The 26,370-nt window shown below is 49.7% G+C and overlaps 3 protein-coding genes across 3 annotated transcripts; all 3 read right to left on the bottom strand.

Moving 5' to 3' along the window:
• Positions 1–420: 420 nt before the first annotated feature.
• Positions 421–5,233, bottom strand: LOC100897207 (putative phospholipase B-like 2). The gene is made up of 12 exons (XM_018640594.1): positions 4,985–5,233; positions 3,079–3,201; positions 2,775–2,907; positions 2,560–2,666; positions 2,264–2,481; positions 2,069–2,160; positions 1,782–1,939; positions 1,548–1,640; positions 1,337–1,408; positions 1,103–1,255; positions 832–991; positions 421–686 (listed from the first exon to the last, which is right to left on the bottom strand). Exons 1-12 carry the CDS (start codon positions 5,188–5,190, stop codon positions 435–437), a joined length of 1,767 nt encoding a protein of 588 aa, XP_018496110.1. The 5' UTR covers positions 5,191–5,233; the 3' UTR covers positions 421–434.
• Positions 5,234–5,512: 279 nt separating this feature from the next.
• Positions 5,513–9,053, bottom strand: LOC100897492 (transmembrane protein 45B). Its single transcript, XM_018640596.1, has 8 exons — positions 8,683–9,053; positions 8,232–8,292; positions 7,834–7,977; positions 7,472–7,592; positions 6,828–6,905; positions 6,544–6,675; positions 6,235–6,445; positions 5,513–6,072 (listed from the first exon to the last, which is right to left on the bottom strand). The coding sequence occupies exons 2-8, from the start codon at positions 8,281–8,283 to the stop codon at positions 6,004–6,006; spliced, it is 807 nt and encodes a 268-aa protein (XP_018496112.1). The 5' UTR covers positions 8,284–8,292; positions 8,683–9,053; the 3' UTR covers positions 5,513–6,003.
• A 5,958-nt stretch (positions 9,054–15,011) lies between these two features.
• LOC114828380 (zinc finger protein 544) lies at positions 15,012–22,405 on the bottom strand. Its single transcript, XM_029112272.1, has 5 exons — positions 21,758–22,405; positions 19,704–19,767; positions 17,487–17,693; positions 16,495–16,669; positions 15,012–15,078 (listed from the first exon to the last, which is right to left on the bottom strand). The coding sequence occupies exons 1-5, from the start codon at positions 22,403–22,405 to the stop codon at positions 15,012–15,014; spliced, it is 1,161 nt and encodes a 386-aa protein (XP_028968105.1).
• Between the last annotated feature and the right edge of the window lie 3,965 nt (positions 22,406–26,370).

Genomic DNA, 26,370 nt, shown 5'->3' with positions numbered 1-26,370 from the left:
ATGGGTGATCTGATTTCTCATCTCTGCGGATTTTTGCTCAAGGGGATAGATGATTCCGCCGCTGAAAAGTACGACATGGAGAAGCGGGCTGAGCTTCTCCGAAGCGCTACACTTATAAGTTTTATCAACATCGACTTCTCGAAGGAAATGGTTGTCAATATGAGAATATGGTTGAGATCCTTGTCCAATCAATTTATGCGCACGGGGTTGGCGGTCATCCAGCAGCGTCGCCTAGCTCGATACGGACCCCGGGAATGCCGCCCCTATCCGACTCCTTTCCCGGACATCGCTTGGAACGAGGATGGTCCTATTCCCGTCTCTTCGAACTCTCCCGGAGGATGTACCGCTAAAGGATTTCCGACTGCTCGTGAATAGCGAAAAGTTGATAAGTATGAGTCGTATAAGTCGTCGAGGTATTCCTCATTATATGTACCCTAAAACCATTTATCGGTCAATTTCGAGCGTTCGCTCAAATCAGACTGTGAATGGACAGCATCAAAATCGTCATCGAGCTTCGAGCTCCAATTCGTCATGATCGGGCCGAAGTCGAAAACGTCTGGGTGCCCTTCGTGTCGTAGGGTCGAATCGAAGTCGGATTCACTCCAAATGAAGGTAGGTTGCTGATCGTTTGTCGGCCCACTCTGAATGAGCATGTCGAAAGTTTTCACCATGTTGGCATTCGTCACCTGAGGATTCGGAAGAATTTCTAATAGATAGATAGATAGATTGCACCTAGCTTAGAAGAGGAGGTATATGATCGGGCTCCGAGACCAGTTCCTCAAGATTAAATTTTTCCTCCTGGCTGAGGTGGGTATCAGCTCAGAGGTTCACCTTCACATCAGTTCCACCGTGAGCCCTATGGCCCAGGGCTGCGAATGGATAGGTGCCGTTCGCGGGGTTGAGATCACATCGTGACGAAATGGCATTTTCCGCCGAATATGGGGGGCTGCACTTGCAGCGGGACAGAGGATCATTTTTGAAGTCGTTGTACCTGTGCATTAGCGTGCATGATGAAATGATGAGCTACTCCCATTCCCGAATTAGCCGTCCGGCGTAGAGATGATACAGTCTCCAAGCCGCTTAAGGGTCCGATGATACATACCTTAATAGTTTGCGGAGGGATTCTAGGTCGGTCACCTTAGATGCGTCCCTTTCGAATATGAGAGCTCGAGGAGTTTTATCATACGAGTACCAATCCCCATACTTTTCAACCAGGCTCCATTGACCGCTGACATTGAAGATTTTGGGGAAGTATCTGCATTGACGGAATGAGATCTTTGAAGTACTCGACGGAAGATACATCTCAACTTGGATACGCCAGACGTTTTTAACTCACGCAACATTGTAACTCGGCCAGAAGCCGAACTTTTGAAGGAATGACGACATATCCTGGTGAACAACGTGGCCACTGCACCACATGAAAAGAAATAAAAGGATGTCTCAGTACAAGATCTTCAGTTAATCGAGAGACCTTACGGGGCTAGAGAATCACGCGGGGATGCAGCGATGTTTTCGTGCGCCCCACACACTCCGATTCAGACACTCACGGCATTTGTTCGAGTACGTGGAATGTACCGTCCTCGATCGGTTTTCCCTTTTGGAACAGCTTGTAATCAATGATCATCCATTGATTGTTGTAGCTGGAAGACAAAGTCGTTCGATGTCGTGGTTCAGGGAAATAAATCTCGCGCTCCACCGCCAGGAGCATATGAGGCATGAGCCCTCGTTCATAAGGCGGAAATATGTGGAATTCGAGAGGGAAATCAATCGGCTCAACCTACGTGCCGGAGTTATTATAAGCGTAATACTGGGCCCATTCCCTGCCTGAAGATGCCAATCGGTTGGCCACCGTGTTACGGATCCAGGATGGAACGGTGTGTGGATTTGTGAACTCGTACAAATCAGGATTATTGTTCTCTATCGTTGTTTCGGAGACCACCTGAACGAAGGGCACTGATCACAAACTCTTCGGTCACCGACCTTGCCCCCCTCAGAGAGCTATGAGCGGATCCTCCTGATCATTCCTGGTTGCCAGATTGCCAGCCATCATGCGAGTTATTATATTCACCAGCCTGCTCGATGTGATATAGAAGTCGTCTCCCGAGATAATCCTCCCGGGATAAGATGAGAATGAGACTCCATTCCCGGGAACGAGCACGTCTGCATAATTCGAAGAACAGAAACGTAGGGTGAGCCGTTATCCGGAGTTGTGACTTTCCTCAATAATCCAAGTACTTGTTCGGGTTGTGAAGTTGCGACTCACCGCTATCGAAAGTTTCGTGGAATTCGAACACGAATTTCTTCTGAATCCTCAACATTGTGTTGTATCCGGTCCAGGTAGCATGACCAGCCACTATATCTGAGTTTCCCTCGAGAAGTTTGATAAGCCCCGAACAACTGGACAGTGCACCAGGAGCGTGTAACTTCTCTTTTCTTAGCTTGTTCTCAAGATCTCCGAGGTCTCCATGCAAACTGAGGAACCTGGAGGACATTCTGGAGCTCAGTCGAGCGGCTCGACGCGAGGCCCCTAATCATTGAAATCGGCTTCGCGATACGTACATTACAGAGGAAACGTTTGGCGTCAGGTTATCGCCCACGTAGACGTAGTGGTCTTGCATTCTCATGCCTGCCTCAATTCCTGCCAGCTGAATCAAAGACAGTGCGACCTGGGGAGGTTCTCGATGTTTAAACTCTTTATCGAAAAGTATTGATGGCGCATTGAGGGCTTAAGTATGGTGGGTGAATGGGAGAAGGGAATGCGTATCTTCACTCACGTGATGCCAATATGGGTCCACGAAGCTGTATTTCTCAACCATACGAAGCATGTATTCGAGGTTCTTCTCGAGAAAAGCTCTCAGCTCAGCGCAGTAGGCCTCATGACCCTTGCAGTAATCGGTATATATGTTCCTGTTTCGGTGGACGTACACTGCGTTTCTCTTTTATACAACCTCAAATCTACTCTATTCTGTTAGCCTCTGTCAATCTCGTGAAGAACCATGAAGCATGGAAAGGAGAGAACTCCTGCTCGACACCGGCGGGGAGCCGCGACGAGTGAGTGGGCGGTATTTTCTTGCTTACCGATATTGTTTCCCGATCAACTCGTGAGTGAGTCGAGCCTCCAGTAGGCCAGCGGCGTACGCCTGATGTTGATCGAAATAAAATCCCTTGAGAGAATTCGTGCGTATATCAAGATGAGCCCATCTGGAATAGCGAAGATTCAAAAATGAATCCGGCATGGCCACAGGAAGGATTGTCTAATGAGTAAATGGGGGCATTAGCTTTCATCCCCGGATGGTGAGGCTGGTGAACTTGTCGTCGATTGACAAGTCACGGTGATTCTCGGGAGCGCCCTTCGTTCTCTCTGACCTGTATGGATGCTCCTTACGAGACAAAACAGATTGCGAACAGAAGTGTAAGCCAGAGGTCGTCGGGGAGGCGGTCATGCTCCGTGAGGAAATATCCTACCCGGTCTGGACCGCTGGTCGGATCGAACCGAAATAACTTGAGGAGCTCAATTTCGAGCGAATTGCCAGAAGCTTCATCGGGAGCGCGGATCGGGCGCGTCCGCAGAGGGGGGGGGGCGTATAGCCCCCTCCCAGATTGAGAGTTCTTAATACTGAGGTATAGAAGCGGGTCGCCGGGCTGCATACTTCCTTATCTACATCTGACCTCGATAGAGACGATAGATCACGATTCCAGCCTTCACGATTAACTAAATCCGGTGGATAGTCATATCTGCGTTCTGATTCCGACGCGCATAGAGAGTGCTCTTTTGTGTACATGCCTGTCGCCGATCACTCACCCGGTAGAGGCGATTTCGTCAGTGAAAATGCCGGTCGCGAGAATTGATTTACCGGGGCCCGTGCCGTTCTCGAAAGCAAACCGTCCGTTCATCGCATCCCACCAAACTTCGGCGGAGTGTTGACCTCCGGCGACGCGATCTATCAAAGTCAGAGTCACCATAACACTCAGCGGAGTCAACATTTCGTAGTTCATTTCTAGCGACTGGTGGTGGTCCAGCCGGATGCTCAGCACAGAGGCACAAAGCCACTTGGGCAAGCGAGACGGGAATCCGCCGTCCCTTCGCAGAGAGAGTCTCGGGTTAGCTCCTCACCTGGCATCAGCGGTTGATCTAAGCTCGCCAAAGATCAAGTTCGCCTGAATCCGGAGCTCCAGAAAACGCCGACCGTATTGGTATCCCAAATCCAGATTATGAATAATGATTGGATGAGTACTCCAATGCGTCAGCTGGTTGGCTCGTCCGTGAGCCTGACCCCATTTCGAGGGTGCTGCATGCTTATATTGTGAATGTTGCAAGGCAATACGTCGGGCTCTCAGCAATACAGCATTCTCGCTTGTGACTTCGTCTCCGACGGTAGAGCAGAGAGGATCTCGAAGAATCGTCGAGCTCGAATTCATCGTCGATCAATAGCCACACATCATCAGCCAATTACCCTCTATTGATTTGAGGACGCGGGGCCAGATCAATCATGATAAATTTCACGTAATGCCCAAACTATCGAACCTTCGGCAGAGGGCTCAAACATCTGCTGGATGGTTGCAGAGAGCTATCGATGACTTCGCCGGAGACTATCCCGGGCGGACTTCGAACGGGATCCGAACAGCGTAGGGCACGGAAGAAATCGCGGGTAGGTACGTTGCGCGTTGAAATCGATTAGGATCATGTGCAAAAAGCTACTGGTCCGCATCCTGTTTAGAGGCTAAGGGTCTCATATCAGGCAAAAAAGTGTTGATGACCGGCATTGTATGCCGAACTTCGGAGCCATGGCGAGCCTTATGCGACCTCTGAGGTTTCCAATGATAATTATTTCAAGTGCCCCGTTTCGGAACGATCCCCTTTTTATTCAGAGAATCGTTTCCCAGTTCCGCCCAGAGTGGCCCGTTGACTGTATGTCGACTCACTCAAGGAACGTCAGAACTGTCGAGCTCAGAAAGAACGGTTAGGCACTAGAGATCATCTTACCCAGTGGTTTCGATGTCGTCGGTGAAAACGCCGGTGGCGAGGATCGAGGTGCTCATTTCCGTACCATTATCGAACGCGAACCGTCCGTTCGTCGAGTCCCACCAAACCCTTGCGGTACGCCTATCGCCGGAAGCGAACGTGAGAAATAGACTAGCCATGAAAACTGTGAACAGGGCAGTGCGTGCCGCTCCTTGCAAGACAGCCATTGCGAACCCGCGGAGGCTCGCACAGTCTGTACAAAGCGTTACAGAGAACAGCGAATCACCGATTTGCAGATACGTTTCATGAGCGGCGAGAGACTTTTAGATCCGCTCATCTCGAGGCGTTGCGAAGTAATCTCTCATGACAACGTCAATCAGCGCGTGGAGTCGTTCGACGGTAGCTATTTCTCTTATCACGTCAGACGAGAATAATTGCATTCAACGATATTCGGGACGTTCTCCGATGGAGATCTCGAAAGGAGCATCGGGAAAGCACAGAGAACCCTATTCAGTCGTCTAGATGGAAAGAGAGTCCGATGGTGGCTGACGAAACCTTCCTTTGATCAACCATGATTTATTTACACATCATCATACAGAGTCCTCACTGCGAATCTTCGAGAGTTCCATGTGCTTACTCAGAGGAAGAGTGAACACGAATCACGACGTGAACAGAGAATCAAGGATGAAATTTTGAGGGATCGGGGATTATCGCCACACTCCGCACTCAAAAGACTTCTAGGAGCGTCGGGAGATGCGAGCTCGGAGGAATATTGTCCATATTAGAATTACACGTCATGAATCCTCATGAGTTTCAATTTAGAGATCCCCGAGCTTCTCAGTTGTTCGTGGAGACAAGAACGTCGCACCGAAATGTCCTGCGAGCAACCAAGTTCCTCTGGCCGGGCCCGAAGTTGACACATTTTTAGCATCTGTTCAGCCAAGGAGACGACCACAGCCCCGCTCTGACGCGGAAATCTGTTCGGAATCCCTGGTCGTTGCCGAGTATCAGAACGAATGCCAAGAATCATTCAACGATCTTCAAAAATCATCGTTCTCAAATCCCTTGAGGGCGGCTTCCTCTCGTTCAGGACATCGAGTGTACTCCGTCTGCAAGCAACGATACCGATGCCGACGTTTCATGATGCCATCGAGCTCCGAGGATAGAGGCAAGCTTGCCACCGCGTCTCGGATCGACCGGAATCCGATCCGGCAGTGTTATATATGCGTGAGAAATGAACGGAAGAGGCGAGCAATATTCCAATATTTTACCTCGATCGATCCGGTGCCGAATTTCTTGTGGGTAGCCACGACAATGAAGCCACAGATGAGAGTCGCAACAAGGACATGCCATGTGAAGATACATGTGGCCACCATGTGAGATCCATGATCATTGGCATCGAAGGGCGGTGGACCCCAGGGATTGTGTAAAATGTAGCCGACAGATATGAACCAGAGGCCGTGCGTCAAAACAGCGATCGCTCTGTGGAGTGAATTAACCTTTTGGTTATCGACGGCGATGCTAACCTTCGCTTCCGGTCGTTTTCTGGCAGCTCCCTGCCGCGGCACGGGATGAAATACCTCATGTATCCAAGGAGCACGCTTTCACGGAATACGCACTCGGCGAGGACTATCAATACGATGGCCACGATTGTGAAACCCAGCAAAGTGTGAACCAGCACGTCGAGAGGATCTCTGCCGTGTAGATGGAACCTGCAAGAATGAAAAATGAATTCGCAACTCCGAACTTGTTAGAGACAAGCGACCTCGATGGATAGGCCCCATCGATGCGCAACCTCTCTAGGCCCTAGACACAAGGAACAACATCTGAAAATCTTGACAAGCATATTCGATCTTCACTTCACCTGAACAGCAGCCACTCCACCATAGCGGCGACAATGATCGCCGCAAAATCACTGCCGGGGGGCAATCTTCGTCCAATGCTGTAATGATTGGATGGATGAAGAATAATTGTTTCCGGATTTCACTTATATTATTCGCGTGCGAGACCAGGTCTGAGTAATTATTGATCGGCGTGGCCATTATACGCTGCGACGGGTACTGGGCCACCACGAATATCGGTTCTCGTGAGCTGACTCGCGATGGCGTATCCGCGACAGCTTCGCCCCGGGGAGAGCACCCGGATTTGGTTTCAAGCTCGATTCCCGAGGAGGGCGGGAGGTCGAAACATCCGGGATGAGCTTCGGCGCTACGCTACACGGATAGGTTCCTCGACCGCATTCGCTCGGTTAGCGACGCTGGCGTCGACGTGGCTTGCTAGGGATGCGCGGAGTTCTCGGAACTGTCTTCCGGAATCACCGCAGCGGGCTAACCTGAGCCTTGAATACAAGCCCAACCCAACCTTGACTGGCGGCGAGTCCGAATATCAGTGCGGCATCCTCCTCCTTAAAGTGCCTCGGACAGGCATCGCCATGGAATAGTGCCACGCGCAGCTTCGAGGAATTTCCTCGGGCAAGGGAGGTCTCCATACTACGAATTTTGTATCTACCTTTTCCGCGCGCTCCACAAGTCGATTATTCCACTGATCAGGAAAAAAGTGTACATGGTCATGTGCTGCAAGTTACCCAGATGGGAGAATCGACCGTCCTCGAAGGCCGTGTACGCCTCTCCTGAAGAGAGAGAAATCGAAGATTTGCTGCTGAATTCTATCGAAAATAGGCGATCAGAAATACTTATTGGGCGTGAATGCGTGAATATATCGAGAAGCATTTCGAATCAGTGGGAACGCGGAGAGTAGCTTGTTCTCCAAGTGGAAGGAGAGGAACACGTTACGACTCCATACGATTCTATTCGACTTCATGGGATATTTTTGGGACCAGAGCTTCATTTCCATTACCGAGGATGACCAACCTATGATTCCGATGGGTGAGATGATGATCTTCAACCACGTTTCCGGACTCAACCTGCGCCCAGGCCACGGATGACTTGCGCGATTTCGGAAAGCTCTCGGATTAATGGCTTGTTGAGCTGATATCGCGAGCATCCACCAGAGTGCTGTGTCGATAGATGACTGGTTAGATCCAACTCCCTTGGGGGAACAAGAATCCACGTTCTGGATCGGGGATGTAAAGTAAAGTTTCCCCCATGGAGTATGGGCGCCTGATTTTTCCCCCCCAGAGACGGAGCTCTTCTCTGCTGAATTCCATCGAGTATGGAGTGAGGATGTCGATTTATCCGGGATTGAGAATTCTTGTCGGGGACATAATCGGAATCGTGAAGTTAGCAACTGCGCTGAATCGACGACTCACAAACGAGGGTGAAGGTGAATCCCGGCAGGAAATGCCCGATGAAGCTCCCCATGATTATTCACTGCAATGAATGAGCTGTAAACTTTAACTTCTGCTTCGATCGCACTCAAATATGCTGACGCCGCAGGAATTATACATCGCCAACGGCCAGCGGAGTCTCGCATGCGCCATCGGTGAGAGCATTCCGAATATTCTACCTGGAGCAAGTGATATCTGGATTCCAGCACCCTTTTGTCCCTAGATAAGTCGATAGCCAAAAGAATACCATCATGCTACGCCCTCCTCAAGCGCAGACAGCACAGACGTTGATTAGCGAACTCTCTGTCGGATTTAAGAGGACGATGTTCCAAACAAAAAATCCTGACATCTCCAAGACTCTTTCCCGATCTTAGCGGGACGCGGATTACCCATCGACGGCTGTTATCTCTCGATTCTCGAATCACCGACTCACCCTGAAGGCCGGAACTACTGAGGATGGCTTGCGCACGCGGAATCCCGAACGGAATCGCTTCAGAAGAGCTTCGCCGAAATCAGAACGCACTCCGAATTCGAGCACACCGCCCTCATAAGACCATTCTCGTTTTGGATGCTGAGACTCGACGAAACTCCCTCCGGGGAGCTTGTCAACAGTTCCGATCGAGGTCACAGTCCCTTGTGTTCCTAGCACTTATTCTGCCTGAATATGATATTCTAGCGGTCGATAGCTGTGTTTTCAGCGAGCACCAAGACTAGAGTTTTCACCTGACGATTGGGCTGACTCGTTTTACATACGCGCGAGAGTAAGCTCGGATAACGCACTGCCGGTACCGCTCGAGGAACTTTGAGAAATCGATACAAGAGTTGGGCGGAACGACGCTTGTCCCTCTCCTAGCGAGAAAGTTTGCTGCTCGCCGGACTGGCAGAATGGGCAAAACTCGACGTCTCGCAAAGTATGACGGCCGTGGTTGGAGGCGAACTCACCTGAGGCACCGAGCTAGTGAACTAGGTAATCCAGCCTGTTTTGAGGGGCCGGGCAGTGCAAGATGGACAATGGGAGCATTGTGAGAGCGACTCCAATGTTCCTCGGAGTAATGATAAACTCTATTGAGTTAGTAGGATCGCTCTCAGCGGAGACGAGAAACACCCGCGGACCTCCACATCGGAATTATCGAATCACGGGAGAAAGACCTCGACGGTCGGGACTTGACGTATCCATACAAAATCCGGAGTCCAGAAGCGTAGCGGATCATTTTCAGGCGGCATTTATCTGCGACCACGACGATTTGGCGCCTAGAGCGCGCACGCACCGTGATGGATCAGCGAACGTGTTCCGAGACTTGTTTCGCCCTGTTTACACCCTTATCGGAGACTAGCTGTCGTGGAGGGCGATACTTGGAATGCTGAATGACTCAATAGCGAGAGTTCGCATATTGTGGCGGCGCCAAGGCGGCATTCCGAGTCCGCCACAATCCCTCCCTACTTCTTCGCGATCGATGAAAACGACTCGAAAGCCAACACACCACGATTTTCGAAGCAATGGAATTATTGCGAAACTTGTAGAGCTGGCTCATATTGATATTGGGGAAGTCCGGCATACACTTTGACCTGGTTTGAGTTCTGCAAGGCTTACTCCGTTCGATATGAGTTCCATACAAAGGTCGTGGTTGTTGGCGGCCTCGAGGGACAAGTCACCATCGATGTACGTACATGGGTGCATCGATCCCCGCTTCATTTATATCCTGTGGAACGGGGTCCTCGTAGGAAGTGTCGCTCCGATGATTCTATTCCCTCGCAATGAATCTGTCTTTCCCCCTCTCGAGTAACGCTCGCTTCCCATTTCTCGAGTCGGTATCGTATCATTTTACGTGATCCAAGTCAACAACAGCAAATCAATTCAGGCCATGGCGGAGCATTCCGCTCATAAGCTCCCTTTTCGGACTCAGACCGTACTTATACCTGATAGCCAGAAAAATTCAACACCATCATCGGATCGAGTTTCGCAACCATGTTTTTAGCCTCAAGTCGAGCCCTCGGAGGCGAGCTCCGATGACGCTTCTTGCCCGTCTTCCTTTCGAGAAGTGAGAACCGGTCATCAGACCGTCGGAGCTGTCGCCGGGGTGGGCTATCTCGATGTCGAGCTCAAGATAAGCCGCGGAAGGTTCCGCGGACCATGCCGGGAAGTTGCTCAAGGCTACGAACAGGAGCTGCTGGCGAAACGCCCCAGGGTCTCATGAACTCATGATCATATTTGAACACAGAGAGATCAATAAATATCATTACCTACTTTGAACCTATTCAAAAATCGTTCTATTGCCCCATTTGTGTACTCCGAAGCAAGATGCCAATGATGGCTCACCGAATACAAGCTCAAGACAGACCTACACATACCAAATTCTTTGAAAAGGAGTTTTCAGAGCAGACGACGAGCGAGACGTATGTACTCAATAAGTATTCAATGGCAAAATGGAGTACTATTCTCCCCCAAGACGTTGATCTGCCTATATTTCCGGGTCCCGATTCAGAGAAGGAATAGAAGAAGATGAGGAGGAATGTAGGATACACTCGGCTTCACTCTGGCGACATCTTCCGAGCTGGCCGCGTAGAGTGACCTACACCGCTCGTCGGGAGTTGGGAATTCAGTAACAGGAAAATTCCTTGACGGAAAAGCTCCCTTGGCGTGCGGGAATATTATCGATGCTTAACTCATGCCTCAAGAACTAGAGTCAGTAGCAATTCTGCCCTACCACGACAATTCCCAGTTCGATCGTTCAGCAGGCACCAATAACTCACATTTGATTCGATGCGTGATTGTTGTACCTCTCCGAGCGATGGCATTAGGTGGGACTTTCGGTTCACATGGGACCCAGATAACGCGGTGACTGTTTCTGCTAAGTGGTCATAGTCGCATGACGGGCTATGAGAGCAAAGCTCGGCGGGAGCGAGTGAAGCGGAAGCTCGTTTCGAAAACAAACGGATTCCCTGTTGCAAATACATAGACGAGCCGATCGATGTTCGGAGCATGTAGCCGTCACGAGGACAACATTGAAATGTGGTTACAAATTGACCTGCATGAATGAAGCCCGTCGGTAATGAGGGTGGTATGAGGCTCGACAGAGTCGCGTCAGTGTCACGGATCACGCTTGGACCCATGTACGATCTTGAGGTTTCGGAGCCGGCCTCAGAGACAATCTGTGACGAGAGTCGTGGTCATCGTTCGAAAACTTCGTGGCAGCTTCGGAAGGAAATTAGGAGGGCGAGCGCTGCTGCAGTATACTTTCGGGAGCGAGCCGATTTCTAATGTAAATGCAAGAGATCATAAATATATGGTCTCCACGGATTACGGGATGTAAAGTCATCGTTCGTAGAGACTCTTTATCTAGGAAGATTCAGGAATCGAAAAGGGGCGGGAGGGGGGGACAGAGACTCAGGAGGCGGAGCTGCCAGAAATCTCATGCAAGAATCTCAGGCTCGATGATGATTCTGTTGCATCTTCCAAATTGCGCCACGCCATCATCGGAGTCCTCTTTCCAATCGGGTCCTGGTGGAGGCTCTTGGATAATCAATTCATTCCCTCTTGAAGAAGCGCCCCTCCCCTCATAAGGCCTTCTGAGTCCCCTGACAGAGAGCTCACCCACATGGGAGCCCATGGAGCTCCCATGTCCCATGCCGATGAATCTATTCTCCGAACGAGTCTATCTGGAAGAGGAGAGATAAATACCGGACTTCATCCGTGAATGTCCGTGAAACAGGTCTCGGGCGGGATCGGCTTTTCGGAAGCAGGATTTTCGCTTCCCGACGTTCGAACAAGGAGGGATCCGATTGCGGTATCCTGACTGGAGGTTATCCCACACCATACGACGACGGGAAAACGCATAAGAGGTGATTGTTGATGAGGCGGTCGGTCTCCGCTCATTCGGAAACGATATTATGAAATGTACGTTTGAGTACTCCCTTCATCACTTAAATGAAATCTATGAAAGAGAGCCCGAAGATGCCCTGCCTGAAATGAGAAATTCCTCAATCGATAGCCGTTCCTTCAAGCTTCAAGATAGTAGTTCCTCATCTCGTGGTCCGACTCGTATTTGGATATAGTCCTCGCGAATGTTCAGGTTGGAAGCTCGTCAGTCAGTCATTCTGTCATTCGCTTCGATGAGCTGTTAGTTCCTGGCAGGTAGACTCGAGCCACTGGCCTCCTCAGTTTTTCTCCACGACCTTGCGAGGCCGATTTCGCAAACCACATGCTCATCGTAGGCGGGACGATACGCTCTCTCAGGCGACCATCGCCAGTCGTTTCGCCAGTCTCAAGTGATTGCGCCGGCATACGAAGATTGACACCCAGAGAAGAGACTAAAAGTTAATCACCGAGAGGTCAGTCGAGACGACCCCCGAGGACGCGGTGCTGATTAAAAGCTGACGTCGATCGTGAAGAAACAGTCATCTTGATTATTCGATTACAACCTCTTGGGGACGATGATGGCACCGTCGCCCCTTTTGTCACTACCCCCACCCCCTCCCCCTCCCTCGGATGGCCTTGTCGGTCGTGGACGAGGCTCGGACGGCTCCGAAAGGACCGGAAGCGTTAGACTGCTGCAGAATTATTGTAAGCGGCAAACGTCAATTTGACAGATGCATGCTCCTGCAAACGCTCCGAGATCGTTTGTACAACGTCAATTAGACCTGTTACACTATCGGGGTCGAAGTCGTCGCTTCTCCAGAGATGTTGCAGGATAGTATTAAAAAGGGGTCTGCAACCTATCAGAGCGGGCTTCCGTTCCCGTCTACCGAAGCGCCCTCCGCAGCGGAATAGGGTGGACAGGACATATATAAGACTAACGCCTCGTCGCTCAGACCCACTCGGACTTCACTCCCGCGCAGTCTCACACAAGGTTAGTGGGCAGGTGATGCAGTTTCTTGTTCTGTTAGATAGCCTCCGGAGGGTACTGTCTTCCACTAGGACTAGGGCTTCTCAATCCTTCTGAAAACCTGAGACCATTCGCAGATGCTTCGCGCACTCGCTGTTATCCTGGCTCTTGCGATCCTGCTCGGAGCCGTCAGCGCGGGCGGAGATGTCAACTATCGGAAACCTCCATTCAATGGGAGTATCTTCGGAAAGCGCAGCGGACTCGGAATGGCCGCCAGATCGTTCCCTGCTCAGGAAGACCGGAACGTTTGTGAGATTCTCCTCGATGCGTGCGGACAAGTACTTCAGAATGTCATGGACTCGAAATGATCTCCCTGGAGCTGCGGAATGTATTTCTCTGTCAGTCAACTTAGCGAGCACCTGGTGAACTAAGTCAGCGGAATGATGATTTCGGAAGAGTGTATCTCACGGATAAATAAAGTCAGCACCAAGCAATAATAATCTCGCATCATTTTCCCGGCGGAAGAGAGAAACAAATGAAAGAAGGAATGGAGAGGAACATCCGAGAAGCTCGTCACTCGTGGCCTGTTCTCAGCGGCTCGGGCGGGCATTCCACTCTCGGCGAATTGACGTACTCTCTCAGGGATATATTCTGACGATCGATTTCCGCGGGAGCTCCTCTGACGAGTTAGATCAGGATAATTTTATTACGGTGCCTCATTCCATGACGACGATCCCACGGTCTTCTCCAGACGCCCCAAGAACTTCGAGGGCTGATGGCTAAAGATTGGAGTCAGACCTTTTCTGAGCTCAACACTGATTAGACAAATCTCGCCAGGAATCCAGGAGTGCGCGCCTTAATTAGGTAATCATTTTGAATTCATTCGAAATGAATACTGCGGAGGAATTGTCTCGCTAAATCCTACCTCGGCGCAAACAAAGAAATTGAGATCGTGATCTCGCGTGTCATGCGGCTGGAAGGAGGCGCGTAAATCACCCATTGTCTGATCGCACCGATTTCCGATCCCGGTCGTCTCTGTGCAGACAGACGGCTGTCGACAGAAAGGTATTGACGCGAGCAAGGAGGAACGCGGCATATGAAACTTGCATTGACTAGATCGCGGTTTGCAGACGTCGCGTCGGCGGAACTGATGAGTGAACCGGTGCATTATTGGCCGATAGAATATGCATCCAAGAAGTCCATCTTATGCAGACAAAACCTCGAATGAGGAAGATGAGATCTACAATGGCCCCTTGAAGTTAGCTGACGGAAGGAAGATCGAGGTGATCCTGTTTGGCTCTCATGCCCCCATTCTTGCGCTACACCTGATTCGAGCTGCGGGGAAGTCCCCACGAAACTCATTCTGAGAGTTTTGGACTTGATCCGCGGCCTCCGATCCAGGCTGGTTCGCGGCGCGGCGCCTTCTGGGCTATCGAAAGTCGGGAATCGAGCAAACTATACACTTATCGACCTCGAATATCATCTCGGGCAACTCGCCTCCATTCGAATCCCCGGATGCGTGGCCGTCGAATGCTTCCGCTGAGCTCAACAAAAAAAAATATTGATTCCGACTGCCTGCCGCTCTGAAAGCATGGTAATTGCGTTCGTACTAGAAATTATGACGTCGGAAGTATAGAACATGTTGAATCTCCTTCATTTTATAACGATTCAAGTCTCCTCGGCTCAATCAATAGTCTCTGTTTCCTCAATGGCGAGGAGGGAATATAGGTTTCATCTGAGTATCTTACAATGAAGTCCGCTCAAAACAGCTTATGAGCTGTGAGATCGATAAAATGTACAAAACATAACGAGGCAAAACAATTCGGTTCCAGAACACATTGAGACTGCACACTGGGGATCACAGATACCTATGACTCGTACGATCTTGCAGGCCTTCGCGTCTTTCGAGATTGATATGTTTAATTGCAATGGCCCAATATCACGTGGAGGGTCGAAAATTCTTGTGGTGTCGTTGCATGTGAGCCTTGAGGTTGCCTTTCTGAGTAGAGCGGTAGTCACAGCAGGGACACGCAAAGGGTTTTTCATTGGTGTGGATTCGCCGGTGGGTTGTAGCACTAGATGGAGTGGGGAATCGAGCGAAACAGAATTCGCACGTGTACTTGTCGACTTCGTAAAGCATGTAGGGCGGTTCATATCCCCCGGAATCTGCAGACACGAAGATGAGCTTCATTATCGGGTACACGGCGAGGACTTCCGGCAAGGGAGTCGGAGGAAATGATTCCAGAGCCCAGGAGGCATACGAAACGACAGGAAGTCCGTCAATACAAGGGATTAGGGGGCTTTCGTAGCGAGGATAGAGACATAGGTTCCGCGGAAACAGAGGCGGCGTCTCTGGAGGGAATTCCGCAAGTTTCCATGATTGGAAAAGTTTCTTGCAAGAATATTTTCAAGGTCAGCTACGATCAGTGGATTCCTTTATTGGCACGTTCCTAGACTTCAGGTCGACAACACTCTCCTGAGCCTTCTGAATACATTCGCTATCGAGATCCAGCGTGCTTGCAGCCCGGAAGGAGTTCTCCGCCGACCGAGTTCTGGAAGGAAATCCATTTCAATGATGTCTCGATCATCAATCAAGTGCAATTAGAGTCCGAGACTAGATCGTGACGAATTCGTTGTTCTGATGAGAGGAGGAAAATACTCGAGAAACGAATGATTCAAACAATTTCATGATTCAGCGGAGGAACGCTGGAGACTCGCTTCGGACCGAGCTCCCCGCAATCGGACCTACGAAGTGACAGCAGCCAGAGCAATAATATGACTATAATTCTTGGGAGCAAACGAAGGAGGCAACACGACAATTGGTTCCGGGTTGAGATAAAGATTTATTCACGAGGGGGTCAGTTGGTTCTCAGAAGAACTCACAGTGGTTGCTTTGAATAGTCATTCACCTATGCTCAATTCGAACACCGAGAGGGAGTTTACTCTTGATTTCTCCCTATAATGATGATAGTAATAATCAATAATATTAATAATGACAATGACTTTCGATATTCTATAGAGGTGGGGGTTCCATGTCAATGATACGATACTCCATATATATTAGGTAGACACTGCACTCCGCAGTCATATAATCATTATCCTAATATTCATTAAATCGAAATATTGCGGCGGCAACATTGCCACAAAGTTTGATATCAGAGAGAGCTCATTTCCCGAGAACGAATATCATTTTGCACGATGATGAACTGAATCTGGGGCACAAGGAGACCCTGCTACACAATTATCTAGAAAATGCTGTCTAGGTCTAGGGAACTGGATTTCGATATTCGGTATTTTACTTCAGAGCAGCTATAGCTAAGGACTGGCATTCCTCCTCGAAGCTCTGCATCAGCCAGGAGACATCTTTGGGATCAATCTTGTGGACATTGCGAACATGGCGGCAGAGATGATCTGAGCGCAGGAAGGCTTTCTCGCAGATCGTGCAAGGATACGGTCTTTCATTGGTGTGACCCCGCATGTGTACTCGCATATGCCACGTTGTGGAGAAGTCCTTTCCGCAGATCGAACAAACAGGTCGTTCACCTCGCTCCAGGTTTTCCTTCTGCTTATCCGAGTCCCGAGTTCTGAACGAAAAGCCTGTTGGAACAAGGAAGGTTAGACTAGTGTCCTCTGAAAAACCATCTGAGATATTCATATGGAGTTCTGATCCGTTCGAATTCGGTGTCAAAGCCCTGCCACTCAGGGTCGGGCACTAAGACTACTCGCCGGCCCCAACTGTTTTTATTCGAAAGATATCTTCCCATGAGTAGGGGAAAAACTGGCGCCTTGCAATCCTTTGGTGCTCCCTTCACGCAGCTCTGTAAGGAAAGGATCGATTAGTGAAGAAGGGTATCGAGGTCTCCAAATGGATGGAGTTCATATGATGAAGGTCGGAAAGGAGGCTCGAGAAGTTCCCAGTTCAACTTTATTCCGATATATATTACAACTTCGAGTGACTAACGAAAAGCTCAAAGTTCTGACAGGGTGTCTTTTCCCCTCTCGAGAAAACAATAATTTCATAGGTCGTCTTTTGGTCACACGAGAGCGGTACGACGTCTTGACTTTTTGTGACTGCTGGTATGGAGTCGTCTTCGCTCGAGAAGCCGGATGCTCGACGCTACCACAGATTTTCGTTCATATAAACTCGCAGGATTCCGGACTGATCGCAGCTGCTCGAATCCCAAACAATGGCTCACATCAGACTATTTACAAAGCTTAGAATACTGCTCGCCAACTCATGTCGATTCCGATTTGGGTTATTCTTTTGGTCTTTAGATGCGCAAAGATGCGTAGAGGTCGCATCATGTATATCACGTGATGAAAAGTGACCGTGTACAGCTCTGATCGATCACGTTCTGGATTTTTGGTTGTTACGGAGAACCCCCGGTGACTAGTATCGCTTACAGCAACCTACGTAGCGCCTGCACATAGTTCTCATCACTCCTTGTGACGACAATCGGCTTCTCCGGATGCGTGCGAATTAGGTGGTTCTTCAGATGGCCACTTTGTTTCGCTCGATAGTCGCAGTGCGGGCAACTGTACGGCCGCTCGCCAGTATGGATCCGCAGATGAATTCTCAGGTGGGCACCGGACGGGAACGGTTTCTGGCACAAGAGACAGCCCTTTCCGTCATCAGAGATCAGACTTTCGATGCTGCAAGCTTCTGTAATGGAAGTCAGCTTATATGATTCAGGACAATTTTTTTTTCTTGCGCTAGCTGGGGCATCTCCAACAAAAAGGCGTAAGCAACACTTCGACGCGAGACCAAATTTGAAAAATCCGCGGGTCCTCTGAGTGAAAAGAAGGCTTTTTTATTCAGACAATGTCTGCGGGCGGCTTAGTCCTTACGATCCTATCGGCGAGTTATCTGAAACGATACGACGGGTTAAATCTCTTAATCTGAACTACTCAAGATACTATCGACGACTTCAGTTCCAATTGAGGGGCATGAGCTCTCAGGGGTTTCGCTTCCCTCTCAGAGCGATCGAGGACTACCAGGTGAAAAAATATCGTTTATTTCTGAAGAACGTCTTAACATAGGCTTGGATGTTTTCAAGTGTCTTTCCGATCTCCGCGTCAGCTTTTTTTACAGAAGTTACAAGATTGGGAGAATGTATGGCAATAATGTCGAACTCTATCGCTATCGAGTCGAATTGTGACTTAGGGCGAGGAAGGGGTCCTTTTTTGGTTCGTCGCTCCGTCCTTCGGCCACCAGGAGTCATTGGCAACAGTGGCCGCTATGGCAAAGATTTTTGGCAGCCTTCTGTCTCATTTGCCCTGATCTAGGCAGCGCGGGACATTCCGCAAGGCTCTGATCTCTGACGAAGCCCTCGCTTTTCACTAGTTGTCATAAATGCAGGCGACGGCGACGTGGGGAGGGGGAAGCTGTTCCGAATCGAAGACAATGATAGTCGCTTTAGGCTTGGAACTATACCTATGCGGTTAGGTTTCTCTTCAACGGGCTCTTCAACGGGAGGTATCTCCCAAGTAACTCGACACAACGCGAGGAGCCCAACCCTACAAACACGTTCAGAAATAGATCCTAGTAAAATATCAATCACGATGTACAAAGGCGAGCCATCCATAGGATACATAGAGCAGATCGACTTGATCTGATAACTTTTAGGAACTTGAAAATAGTTCTGGCCATCGCTCAGTAGCGAGGCGTCTTGTGACCCGTGAAACGCGAGATGAACCCGGTCATAAACTACTATGACCGCAATTATTTGTACAGAGGTAGGTCAATCGAACGAGATCAGTCCGGCAGACTCGAAATATAGTTGCCAGTTGCCAAAACCTGATTACTTGGTATCCACATCGGCGCCACGGTCTCTAATTTCGATTTCGAGCAGATGCCTTAGGTTCCCTCGTATGTTCAATTCGATTCCTTTAGGAAGAGGGGTTCAGGTGCGAAGCTCCACCGAATCCAGTCTTGATTTCTTTTCCAGCGGGGATCTGGCGATATCAGACCTGATCAGTTTCCCGTACCAGAGTTCCGGACCTGCAGCCGGAACTCTTATTTCACGAACCAATCTCAGTCATTTCCAATGTTTCTAGGAGCTCGTATCGACGGTGAAAAACCGCTTTGGAAATATCGAATGAAGGTTCAACGTTTTCCGGCGGCGGAGGAGAGCCCTCAGGGGAGCCAGAATGGTCGACCCACGTCTGGGTGAGGCAGAAACTCTGTCACAAAAGGGAGGCTGATCGTAGTGGATAGGCAGGCTCGCATGAGATTCTATGGATCCGGAGCTCATTTCCATGGTGCTATCATTCGAGTCTCTCGTCAAAACGATCGACGTATTCTAAAATTGAAACCACTCGGCGAATACTCTCAGGGGATGCGTCAGCATCGGGTGATTCACTCCGTGCGATAACCTTATATGTCTAGGTGCTTGTATGACTCTTCTCGTAGGAATATATGCATCTTTGGTCACATAATGTGTTTTCGTCTCGAATCGGAGATGTGGAGGGCGACCCCTGGTTATCCTTCGGATGAATCAAGAGAAGTCCGGGAGCTGCCCGTGGTAGCCACCGAAGGGAACGTATGACTGGGACGGTTTATTATGAATGCCTTCAACATGCTTCTTCAAGGCTCCTTGTTGGGTGGCTCGGTAGTCGCAGAGGTTGCAAGGGTAGGGTCTTTCTCCAGTATGGCTTCGCATATGAATTCTGTAAAAATTGCTCGCGATCGAAAACTAGTTCGGTCTCAAACCGAATTCCTCGATTCGGAAAATCCCCATCGGGAGCCGATACGTAAAACTTTCCAGTTGGCCGCTCTCGTGATTGAACCTACCTGAGATGACTCGGAGATTGGAAAGGCTTCGAGCAAATTTCACAAGAATGCTTCCGAGCAGGTGTCGATGATGACGCCGAAGTTGCGCCTGAGGGCACCGTCGCAGAGATATTGAGCAGGCGGGATGACTGCGGAAGCGGTGGGAAAGCGAAAGATGGTATGTTGGCGATGTTGTTCAGAAGATCCAACGGTAGCGAGAAGTCTGAAAATATTGAGAATCATCATTTAATTGATCTCCAGGACGGAGCACCTCGAATAATTGTGTATCGAACGACTTCGAAACCTCTGATCGCATCTGTTGTCCTCGTCCAAATGAGCATCGGAAAATATTCGGTGAGAAACCAGGAAAATTCGCAAGATGATTGAAGAGAGCTCCGACCGACATCACCATCGAAGAATGCGGTGACGGAGGCTCATGAGAATCGCATGCATCATCAAATAACTACGAACGGGCCCACGAACGCTGTGCGGAACATGAGTGACAATTTATTCATTTTCTTCCATTCCCGTACATATGTCTCGATATCTCGTATAAAACTCTTCCTGCAATACCGAGCCTCTGAGACCTCATCGATCTGCTCAGATGAGCTCCGGGACAGAATCTCGGATCGGATTCGAGCATTATAAAATTGATGAGTCGACTCCCCGAATTCTGCACGGTCCCCATTCTTACGCTGACGGAGTCAGCTATTCCGACCGTTGCTTCGGAACCTTGTCCGCTCATGCCGTTGCTATTCGACGGAGCTTCGCTGAATACCCAACTTCTTGAGATCTCCAGGTGAATCAGAGCTGCCGTCACGTATATCACGTACGTTCATCAGCGGGTATCTCTGCGAGTGATACTCCCTTCCTCCGGGAGCATGCTCCCCCGCAGAGTTCCCCGTGGCATCGGAAAAATGATGCACTCAGACTACTCCAGGTGCGGGTGATCCGCCATCCCACAAGACATGTAGAAATATAATATTTTTCTTTGTACGAGAGGTAATAAAGATTTTTTGCGATATTCAGCACAGTCCCAAGGCGCTGGTTTTCACGTCGGCACACTCGATCTAACTCTACACCAAAGAGCAGCATCAGTGGTGATCATATCATAATTAACAGGAGCATGAGGAAATCGCAAATCCCGCTAGGGGTCATAGCAACATGGAATGCATCGCATGATATAATATAATTTGTCATTCATGCATATTTCAGAACCCCCTTCCGTTTCCGCTGAATGCTCTCTTCTGGACTAGCTTCAATTACTACCTACGCAGCAAAGAGAGAACGAGCAGAAGTTAATAACGGCAACATCTAAACGAAGGCAAAGCAGAACGACGCTCAACGTATTCTAGGAGTAGAATCGCATCATTGACTTGATGTCGGCGTCGATTGCCCCCTTCCCTCCCTTCGTAGCGAATCAGAGGGCGTCCAAAAGGATGCATTCCTGAACCCCATCTGGGAATCACGGAAATAATGGTATTCGACTTTTCGTACGAGAGATACTTTCCCCATCGACCAGAAACAGTGAGCTTGCTCCCTCCGGGCGCGCGAGGAGTGGGCTCCGTAGAAAATGGGCTGATCTTCGCGATCCCTGCAAGGCACCGAATTCTCCACGAATGCATTCGGGGCACGGAGGCTCTTCTACGAGGTTTTCCGTCGTCTCACCAACTTGTCAACGGCGGAAACCTTTGGACCTTTTGTCACCTTATCGGAGATTATCCCTCCCAGGTGCCTGAGGCTCCGGAGGTGCCGGAGCGGTCGCCCTCAGACCGAAGGCTCGCTCTGATCGTAGCCCTGACTCGATCCTATGCCGCCTCCGTTTCTCAAGATTCTCAGACTGGGGGCAGAGGGGGCATCTGAACGCCATGTTTCTTCGACATGTGGTTTCGGAGAGCACCCCGCTGTCTCGCCCGATAATCGCAGAGATTGCAAGGATACGGCCGCTCTCCAGTGTGCGTTCGCAGATGACGCTCTAAATCCTTATACGAAGGAAAACTCTTGTTCACACAATAAGGACATGGCTTTCGGGTGAAAGACCCTGTCAAAGTTGCGCCTGCCCGCATTCGGCGCGCGATCAGCTGGGAGGGAGGGACATTCGACGAATTCGACGGACCGGCCATCCCAACCACCCTGGTGGGAGTGGGGCGGTGCACTGTGTGGACCGGGGCAGCGAGCGGCTCTTCAGCTGCCGCTTCTGGAACCGAGAGCGGGGCCAAATTAGAGGGAGCCGTCGAGGCTCCCACGGTTGAATTCAATGGAATGATAACCGATGGCATTTGTACAGCAGGCACAACTGGTATGTGGAGCGACCCCATGAGTTTCGAGGCTCGAACGGCCTGGAAAGCCCCTTTCCGCTCGTCATGGAAGATGACTGAATGCGTTATAACGGGTGGACGATCTTCGTTCTGTTTCGTCAGAGAAAGGGGAGTGATCTGAGGAGGCGAGGAAGGCGGAGACGTCGGCGCTGGATACACCTGAGAATGTTCGATTCGCGTCTGATGAGCCGGCGGAACTGGGACCGCTGAGGGAGCTTGAGGATCAAACACTTTGTGCCACATCGCAGTTTCATCAACGTTTAAGGGCAAGTGCGCAGGTGACGGAACTCCAGATGAATGGGAATGCCCGGGGGAAGACGGCGGTGTTGAGAGAATATCTTGTGCGACCCCTGCTTCCCGGGAAACATCATCGCAAGGGACCGAGCATGAGGACTCTGGAAGAGGAACACGAAGTCAGCAGAGCTCCAAAAAGGAAGATTTGCGTAAATTTACCTGGCAGCCCTAAGCGATGGGGGTGTCCGTAGCGAGAATGAAAACCACATCCGCACAACCGAGGCCTTTATTGACATGCAGGAGAATGTCAATTCCGCAGTTCGAATCAAGGTTGCCTAGCCGATCGGTGTTCTGCCGACCCGCTGCTCTGGCCACAAACGGGGAGCGAATCGGGAGAATGGACGAGGTCGAGATTCCCTCACTCCTTCTCCGCGAGTTAGGTCCCCCTGGCGGGTGACCGTAGACGTAGACGGAGGTAACGGACGGTCGATGGATGTACATCCGTCACGAGAGTGACCGCGCCGCTTGGACGAGCGTTCCCGGGGAAGGATGAAGCTCAGGAGGTTACACTGTTTGCTTCCGATGCTGCAGTGCTGCAATAGAAGGGGACCATGAGTCGCGCCTGTAGATGGTATACGTCTCGCACCATTCCAACACGGAACTTCAATGATTTCCCTGAAGCCGATCCGCGAAGAGTTTCAAATGAGATCGCGTGTTTATGAGATCTCCGTGTTCGCTCTACATTACCCACATACCTAGACAAAATCAGAACGCCGCGGTATTTATGTTTGTTAGAAAATAAATAGTTTTATTCAAAGTTCTGTACTGATCGTCACCATGTGATGGTAAAGATCATTTTTTATAGTATGTAAATGTATATATTATGATTGAGGGAAACTTTCCCTTGATCAGAGTTTATGCCGTCGCTTTGAGTTTGAGTTAGGGAAACGATTCACACCTGACGACGATTTGTTCGAACCGGGAATTGACTGCCTGAATTCTGGATGCTTCTTTCTTGCTCCTTTGTCCTTTTTTCGGTATCGATATGTCGGTTCTCGCGGCCTTCGCTAGGCCATTGCACTGTGTTAGAAAGTCATCTATCGGTCGGTCGATCATCAGTCACTCAGTTACCATTCAAACAGATATACGAGCGACCTCATAGTCGAACATCAGTCAATCAGTCAGTCAATCGGTCGGTTGGTCAGTAGATCCCGTTACACGGTCCTGTTAGACTTGTGGTGAAACGTTCACGTTGTAGAAAAAATATGAATAATGAATTCTCTTCATCCATCAAACCGTGCGCAAGTTCATAGAGTTACTAGAGGGAAAACGGTGAATCAGGTTAACCGAGGGCACATTGTCCAAAAATCGTCTACCCCTGGCAAGCTCGCTTCGATACATTAACATAAACTCTGAACTATATCGGTCGGCAGAATCTGCTTTACAACATCCTCATCGATAACGCGGATCACAAGAAACGCTTCTCTTGCCTGTGTCTATTTAAATATTATTATCATTCTTACAATATGCTTATGATTGCACTGATATTTCGATGAAAATTATAAATTAACGAATGATTGAGATTCCCCACAGGCTGAGTCTCAGTGCTGTGTGTTGTTTGAGTCTGTTTGTTATAGCGTTGGATTCGGATTCGATACAGTTTGCCGGAACGATCTCTGACGTCTACCCCACCGCTCGGTGGGATAGGCATTCACCTGATTCGTTCCGTTGAGTTGAGAGAAAAGCCCTCGGATGAACCCTTGAAAATTGCGGTTGATCGCGGCAAGGAATGTAATGAGCATTTCGGAAAAGAGCTACCTACGAAGGCTAAGGTAGGGCTGGTGGACAAACGAAACCGTCGGGATACCCGGACCCTTCGAGTCTTCCTCGCCATTTCCCCTCTCTGCGACCGTCGCTTCCGAGAACTTCCTCGAAAAAGGAATGCGATCCGAATATCCGTTCCATAGCGAGACGGCACAGAAAGGCTTCATGAGGAGGCGACTCACAGGAAACGACCCTCCGTTGGCAGAAGGGGGCCGTTGAGGTTGTCCTTACCACAATAGTGAGTGAGCGACAGGAGAACAAACACAGTTACACAACAAGGAATTCAAAAGAGGCCCTCCAAGAAAAGAGGACTGAGCCATCGTCCGACTTCAAAAGCGAACGTCGACGACACTCTGAGCATTGCCATTGATACATGTATGTGAACGTGGTTTCAGTGTTTTCTGAGTATGATTGTGTTTAGAGTCGTGTCAAGAGTTGAGAACAGCTTCGTTCCCTAAATTTCCGGATCTTCAGCTCGATGTTCCAATCTTTCGTTGAGTCATCCATTTCTTGTCTCCTTCTAGAAATGCCATCGATCTGGACGCCATTTGACAATAATTAATACCCTTTGAACGTATAGGGTCCGCTTCGCCCCATTCGTGTGTTTCGTGTGGGAAGAGTGTGTATTCGTTCGTCTGCTGTATATTTGTAGAGAGTGTTCGTCGATTCGTTCTATGAATGAGTTATTTGTTCATAATATCCTTGTATACCGAAAAATGTTAATAACTGGAAACACGCGCTAGACTTTGCCGACTCTGTTCGGAGAGAACTTATCCGTTGAGATTGTGTGGAGCGGAAATAAAAATCTACCAACGATACCTTGATATAACGTTGAGCAGCTCGTCCCGTCAGACATCAGCAGCAAAGTCCCACGCGACCTTCACCACGGTGAGCATTGAATCACAAGAGTAGATCGGGTGACCTTCGCCTACGGCACGAAGGTCGAAAGACTGACGAGTATCACCCATGCCGTTTCACACATTCATTACCCTACACATTACTACTAGTATTATAACTTAGGCCTAAAAATTGCGATTAGAGAACTGCGAAGGGAGCTGGGGTTGGAAAAAAATGTAAAGGGGCTCTACCTATAACGTTGCTATTGCACTTCATCGTTTACTACGTCTCCTTTGAGTTCATTCAGCTATTGACCCCCTGGCTCGAAGTCGTTAGTGAATGTTTGTATAATCCAGAGGTCTCCAGACTTGCCGCCGGCACCGAAAAAGTTCGGGGGCCTCTCGAGTACACTATTCGTTAGTTTCGAATACTGGCTGCTGACGTGCGAACTCCGACATTCAAGTTGGATTCTCTTGAATTTCAGTCCTCGTACTGTAGACCTTCGATACTAGGCAGAACAGCGTCATTGAGGTCTTGAGGCAAGGGTAAAATGCTCAGCGACGGTTGCTCGTATTCGAGCTCGCGGCGACTTTTGTCAACGGAAACCGTGAGCACTGGTGTCGACAAGAGTCCGCTTAGCGTGGGATTGTGAGGATTGTTCAGGCCTTTCATTACACCTAAATTTCTCTTCTGGCGTTTCTCCGCGCACTTGTAAGAGTGTGTTCGCATGTTGTCCAGACGAGATGAGCGATATTGACAATAGTTGCAGCCGTACGGTCGCTCCCCGGTATGCGTTCGGGCATGGCGTACGACGAGATTGCGATGCGGGGCGCAGTAACTGCAATGTTTACATTTGTATCCTCCTTCAAACGGAATGTAATGCACTTCATCCGATGCTTGCGGAGGGGGTGGACCTTGGCCGGGAATCATGGACAGCAGTGACAGCATCATCTCTGTAGAAACACATGGACTCATTTGAGGATTTGAAGTCGGTCGGTCGATCGATCCTTCGATCGGTCAGTCAATCGGTCAGTCAGTCAGTTCGAACAGCTGCAGCAGCAGGGCGCTGCCTTCGGTAGCTTCTTGTTAGTCGCAATCCTCAGAGCAGGAATATAAACGAGCAGGAAACCAGTAGATGAAAGGAGAGAGAGCTGATGGAGAGTTCCCATCGTCATCATTCCGCAAGTGGAGTTTATGAGTAAACACATCACCGGAAAGATCCCGAGGTCGCGTGCAGAAATTGTAGAATGAATCACTCCACGGCAAACTATGCAGTCGAACACAGACACAATGCTTTATTGCACACGGCGGTA

The sequence above is a fragment of the Galendromus occidentalis genome, unplaced genomic scaffold (genome assembly GCF_000255335.2).
Source record: "Galendromus occidentalis unplaced genomic scaffold, Mocc_1.1 scf7180000077488, whole genome shotgun sequence".
NCBI classification, from domain to species: domain Eukaryota; kingdom Metazoa; phylum Arthropoda; class Arachnida; order Mesostigmata; family Phytoseiidae; genus Galendromus; species Galendromus occidentalis.
Note: the sequence above shows the minus strand (reverse complement) of the source record. Positions and strands in the feature narration are given on the sequence as shown.

Bases quoted from the DNA above. Each gene is read 5' to 3' on its own strand.
- LOC100897492 (XM_018640596.1), bottom strand. From the start codon at position 8,283: ATGGGGAGCTTCATCGGGCATTTCCTGCCGGGATTCACCTTCACCCTC. The intron at 6,906-7,471 runs GTAGATACAAAA...CAATCATTACAG, and splicing joins TTGTGGAGCGCGCGGAAAAG to CATTGGACGAAGATTGCCCC. The intron at 6,446-6,543 runs GTATTTCATCCC...TTCACTCCACAG, and splicing joins GTGCTCCTTGGATACATGAG to AGCGATCGCTGTTTTGACGC.
- LOC114828380 (XM_029112272.1), bottom strand. From the start codon at position 22,405: ATGTGGCACAAAGTGTTTGATCCTCAAGCTCCCTCAGCGGTCCCAGTT. The intron at 17,694-19,703 runs CTTGCAACCTCT...ATGACGGAAAGG, and splicing joins TACTGGAGAAAGACCCTACC to GCTGTCTCTTGTGCCAGAAA. The intron at 15,079-16,494 runs CCTGCGCTCAGA...TGACTACCGCTC, and splicing joins ACGATCTGCGAGAAAGCCTT to TACTCAGAAAGGCAACCTCA.
- LOC100897207 (XM_018640594.1), bottom strand. From the start codon at position 5,190: ATGGCTGTCTTGCAAGGAGCGGCACGCACTGCCCTGTTCACAGTTTTC. The intron at 2,482-2,559 runs GTACGTATCGCG...AATGTCCTCCAG, and splicing joins CCAAACGTTTCCTCTGTAAT to GTTCCTCAGTTTGCATGGAG. The intron at 1,256-1,336 runs GTGAGTTAAAAA...CCGTCAATGCAG, and splicing joins TGGCCGAGTTACAATGTTGC to ATACTTCCCCAAAATCTTCA.